General features: G+C 34.5%; 1 protein-coding gene across 1 annotated transcript; it reads right to left on the minus strand.

The window, feature by feature from the left end:
* Nucleotides 1-4968: 4968 nt before the first annotated feature.
* On the minus strand, nucleotides 4969-5340 carry LOC145112025 (proline-rich nuclear receptor coactivator). Its single transcript, XM_079048238.1, has one exon. It carries the CDS (start codon nucleotides 5338-5340, stop codon nucleotides 4969-4971), a length of 372 nt encoding a protein of 123 aa, XP_078904364.1.
* Between the last annotated feature and the right edge of the window lie 448 nt (nucleotides 5341-5788).

The following is a 5788-nucleotide window of genomic DNA, read 5'->3' on the forward strand; positions in this document are numbered from 1 at the left end:
ATGAACATTGGCCTATTCTATATATATAAGAGTCCATATTTAATTAGTTTCTTTTTGATCACTAAATTAATTCCAATTTAATTCTTCATCAATACTAATTAAATAATATGATTTCATATTAATATATTATAACTTATAATATATAAATAAATCATAAATATACTATTCTCAAAAGACTATCCATACAAATTGTTCCGGTGAAGTGCAACCCAAATGGACCATGTCGGGTCGGGTCAAGTACATACCAAATATAGTTATGGACTTAGACACCTTATCCAACAATGTCATGCGGAACTGATCATAACATGGAGGTAAAGAGTGTAGGATAATATCTATAGCCAACTCCTCATCAAAGTTCACATTCAGTTTGGGCAGACGGTCCACAAACATTTGCATTTTCTGCAAGTGGCCCATGATGGTTTCACCATCCTTCATCTTTGTTGTAATCATGGAGCAGATGATTTCATACCGCTCTTGACGAGCACTCTGATGGTATCTTTCCATCAGGTCCTGGTGCATCTTAAAAGGGTAGAAGTCCTCATAGGACTTTTGGAGTTCAGGACACATGGTGACAAGCATGATACAAGCTACCTTGGTGGCATCTTTCTCACGTGCCCTAAAATCAGCAATCTCCTGAGGAGTAGCAACAGACTCATCGATATCCTTGAGCTCCTTGTCGAGGACATATTCCTTGTCCTCGTAGCGAGTGACCATCCTGATGTTCCTAATCCAATCATTGAAGTTAGTCCCATCAAAGATGACTCTCCCACAAAGGTTCATGAGAGAGAAGGAGCCGGTAGGGTTTGAGCCCGAAGCAGTGTTGGAAGACATCTGAAAATAAAGAAATACAAGTTTAGATCGGATAAAGAGTCATTAATAAAATACCCAAATGAAATATTAAGGCTAGGACCCAACACAATATTTTACAAATTGGAAGAGGGATGCCGTAATCCAACTTGCAAAATATTTGAAGGTAGGTAATTGACGATTTACCAATTTCCACCATGAAAACGAAATTTTTGTTAATTAGGTTTTAATTGGATTTGAAAATCCTAGATCCTTTGAGATTCATTGAACTATTCGATGGCATGTTTAAATCTTGATTATGCCCTTCAGGATTGTGACTGGGATACCGAGGATCACAAACAAGGTGTGAATAACCATGCAAATGTACTTGGTACTCTTAATGTCAGTTATCACCTTAATCAATGTGCCGGTTAACCACACATGCTCCATTGACCTTATGATAAACATTAAGCTACTCTTTGTCACCCTTACTAGTCTAAGTTAATGTGGCGGTTAACCACACACGCTCGATCAACGACTTAGTAAGATGCAAAGTGTAATTTCAAGGATTAGCATCAATTTCACATTTTCCTAAAGTAACTAAGATTGGGAATTTATAAAAGGTTTAGTTACTTTATAGTTATCATTATACTTTTAATGAGAATTATAGTCTTTGTCCTACCCGTTCGGCTAACGACCCTCCACCAGTCAAGGAAGCGGTAGGTGAGAGTGGACACCCATTAAACTACCATTTTATAGGCAGCAACCTTATACCCCCCTTATAGACCGGCTTCGTGAATGAGGCCTACTAACAGTAAGACTGACTTGATCTTATACATATATATATATATATATATATATATATATATATATATATATATATATATATATATATATATATATATATATATATATATATTATTAACTTATAATACTATAAAGTATAAGGGTTGAATTTTAAACTTTTAAAATCCTAGGATTTGGAATTAAAGTATTCTAAAGTGACTTTACAAATTCCAAAACTTGAGGGCATGTTTTGAAACTATTCAAAACCTTTCAACTTCATAACATATGAGTTTAATGGTATTTAAAAATGAGACTCTTCATTTTTCTATAACCTATGACTTTTAATGATTTATTTAAATGGAAAACTTTTGGAATTCCATAACATGAGGACGAGTTATGGAGTCCATTAAAATATCAATATCATCAATTAAACTAACAAGCATGTTCAAGTTCTTGATTAAACTCATATAAACAAGATAATTCAAATCAAACAACTTCCATGTAATTAGACTAATCATATAATTTAATACAAAACATGAAATTTTGACAATTATCTTTAGAATTGGATAAGCATGATCATTACCACATCAAAAACAAGTTTATAAGTTCAAAAACAGTTTAGGGTAATGATCCTAGTCAAATTCCAGCCTTAAAACTCAAAAATTTGCATCCAGGGGCTCCAACTCGTCGAGTGTAAGAACAAACTCGGCGAGTTGGATGGTTTTGTGAAGGGACTCGGCGAGTCCGCCAGTGGACTCGGCGAGTCCACTGAACAGTGAGCAGAAATTCGATTTTTAATGCATTTCTAAGCAAGTAGCATCAAGTATAATTGAAAACAAGCCTAGACTCTGATACCACTGATGAGTTTTGAGCATTCTAACACTCCTAAGGTGTACATGCAACCCTAGAAACCTTGGATCTATGTTTTCTCTATTATACATGCAAAATTTCATTTTTCCAAGGTTTCATCCTAACTAGCATACAATGGAGTATATGTAATACAAAAAGACTAGTAGAATGACATACCTTTTCTTGTTGCTTGATTCCTTAAGCCTTTAAGAGCCTAGCACCCCAAGTGTGATGCCTCAAATGCTTCACACAACACCACCAACAAATGGAATGACTTGAGAGAAGAATCCTTGCACTCAAAATTCGGCTAGCCCTTTTTTCTTATCACTTAGGTGCCAATTTTGGTAGCCTTAGGGTCTCTTATATAGTGTGGCAAACTAAGGTTACACATGTAAACCCTAATGACCTTCCATATCCCTCATGCTCCATAGGTTAAAACCTCCATGGAGTATCCATGGGTCACCACATGGGTTTAGCCCAACATGAAAAACTATGGATTATTAGCCCACTTTATAAGAATGAATGATTTACCAAATCAGCCCCTTATATTTGATTAGTCTCTTTTGATCATAAAATTAATTCTAAACTAATTCTTGATCAATACTAATTAAATAATATGATTTCATATTAATATATTAGAACTTATAATATATTAATAAATCATAAATATCCTCTTTTCAAAAGTTCATCCTACAAATTGTTCTGGTGCCATGCAACCCAAGTGGACCATGCTACTCCCGGGTCAAGTACATACCAATTATAATTATGGACATAGACACCTTATCCAACATGTGCAAACCCTAAAAATTAAGGTTTCACTCTGGCAGGCCTACTCATCGAGTCGAGGCTTCTCGACTCGTCGAGTAGACTTCAGGTCCCGCGTCCAAACTTCTTCCATTCCTACTCAACGAGTTTGGGGCCTCCAACTCGTCGAGTCCCTTTGCAAAAATGAATAATTCTTTATTAAAATACATATCAGGAATCGGGCGTTACATTTTGGTCAAGGAAGAGCTCATATGTAAAGGAGTTTGGGGGTAAAATCGTTGGGTCAGTTAAGCATTTGCAAGAGAAGTATTATTTTTCATTGTACTTTACGTAAGAAGGTTGGGGATAGCTTAATGATTGTATTCTGGAAGGATGGTTGGATGTGAATTATCCTCTAATGGATAGATCTCCTAGGTTGTATAGATTAGAAATGGATAAAGATTGTACTCTTATTGATTATTGGATTTCTTGCTATTACACTTGGAATTGATGTATGAATTTAAGGAGCGGGCATTGAGGAAGTCTAATTCTTGGCCTTAAATATATTTATTCAATCGTGTAAGCCTTTGGTCTCTTCCTAATAGAAGGGAGTAGGACTTGGAAAATTCATAAGAATTTTCGGTTAGTTCCACTATAGTTTTATAGATGATGTGCCTATGGAAGTTACGCATCATTCATCAAGTTGGTGTAGATTTGTCCAAAAAAGATAAAATACTCTAGTTTGGACGACTGAATTTGGTGCATAGGGTTCTCATGATTGATTATATTCTATGCATAGTTTGTTCTAAACAATTGAAAAATGCGGATTATGTTTTTATTGTGTGTGAGGTAGCAAAGAATATTTGATTGAGGCTTCCTTGATGGTGGGACTTATGGCCTTCAAATGTGTCCTTGGTTTTTGAATTATACTCATAAGTACATTTGACGGTGATGTCAAGCAATAAACGAGCAGCTTTGGAAACATTTGTTATGACAACAATGTGGATGATTTGGATTTTCGTAATCCTTTGATATTTCGTTCCCATAATTAGCATGAAAAGACTCCATTTTTTTATATAAAGTATTCTCCTATTGATTTGTTAATAGGAACCCTCAAACTTAATGTAATTGGGTTGATTGATTACGAAACATTCTTGGGTAGATTGGGTTGATAGGTAAGAAATAACCCAATTTTGATTATTTCTTTGTAATTGTTTGGTTTCCTTTTAACTACATGGTAGTTTATAGAATTATGTAGTTCCAAGAAAATCATCCTCTAGGTTCTTACCTAGCTAACAGATACTTCTATATATTACAAAACATAGTTTATGAGTTGCATTTCTTAACATAAATTTATTAGTCGTATATTTATATCTGTATGCATAACATTTTTTATATTTTTTGTTTTATTTTCATCTCATAACGTTGATGGTTAGTGTTCCACACGACGACAAGGATATAATTTGTATGAGTGATTTACGAAAAAATTATTAAGTGTTGAGTGATTTGAATAAAAATTGATATAATTACGAAAAGTGTATGAATAAGTTAACAAAAAATCTCATAAAATGTATAATTAAAATATAAGAAAATGCAAAGTTTTTATCAATTCTTTTTGGAGGTAAAGATAGAAAGCAATAAACGTAAAATTGATCATCCAACATTCATGTAATCTATTACCTCGATTAATACTACTCATATATATGTAATACCTTTACATACATATCTAACATCTCAAGCCATCCGTTCATTCTTCCTTCCAGGGCAAAAACTAACCATTTGTATTCATCGTGTAATCAACATTCACCCGAGTCGAAGCAGTTGACGAAGATGTTTGGTGGCAGAATCATCAAAACCATCATGATCTGCAGCCATGGCCATGGAATCTTGTTTCTTGTTGAAGAATGAAGGCAGAGGTAGAGACCTAGGTGAGGGGGAATGGAAGAAGCCTGATCCAGCATATGAATCATCACCATCTTCGTGATTTGGCTTCAACTTCCGTTCTCTTCTGGGTGTTGAACCCGTCTTCTCCGAAAACCGCAGAGATTGTGGTTTTCGGAGAGTATTGTTATTTATCGGTGTCGGATATGATTTGTCATTTTTGTAGGTTTTCCAAACGATCACCGGGGCAACTTTTGGCAAGAAGTCTTGTGGGTGCAACACCTCCGTACCCATCAGCTTTCTTGCGAAAAGGAGGTGGGTATGAAGAAAAGAAAGGAAGAAACAGATGATGAAATTTATGTCTAAAATTATCGGTTTTAATAGCAGAAGGTGAATTGTTATATAACATGCATGGAGAATTAGAGCATGTGGAGTAGTGGGTGGTCATGAGAAAAAGGTGGATTGGTTTGTTTGGGGTAAAGTACAAGAATGGTCCTTATGGTCTCGGTTAATTTACCTATTTAGTTCCTAAGTGGTCAATTTATTACAAACTATTCAAAATGTTGTAAAATGTCATTCAACTAATAAAATATCTTCAAAAAGTAACCAACTATTGTTTTGTTTTATAAAATACCTTCCAACTATTTAATATACCATTTTAAAAATGGTATTTTTAAAAACAAGAAAACAGATTGTTACCTTTAAATCGTGGTTTTTAATTGAATGGTGTTTTTTAGGGATG

Source organism: Lactuca virosa, chromosome 5, assembly GCF_052849685.1.
Source record: "Lactuca virosa cultivar CGN04683 chromosome 5, Lactuca_virosa_CGN04683_v6, whole genome shotgun sequence".
NCBI lineage: Eukaryota > Viridiplantae > Streptophyta > Magnoliopsida > Asterales > Asteraceae > Lactuca > Lactuca virosa.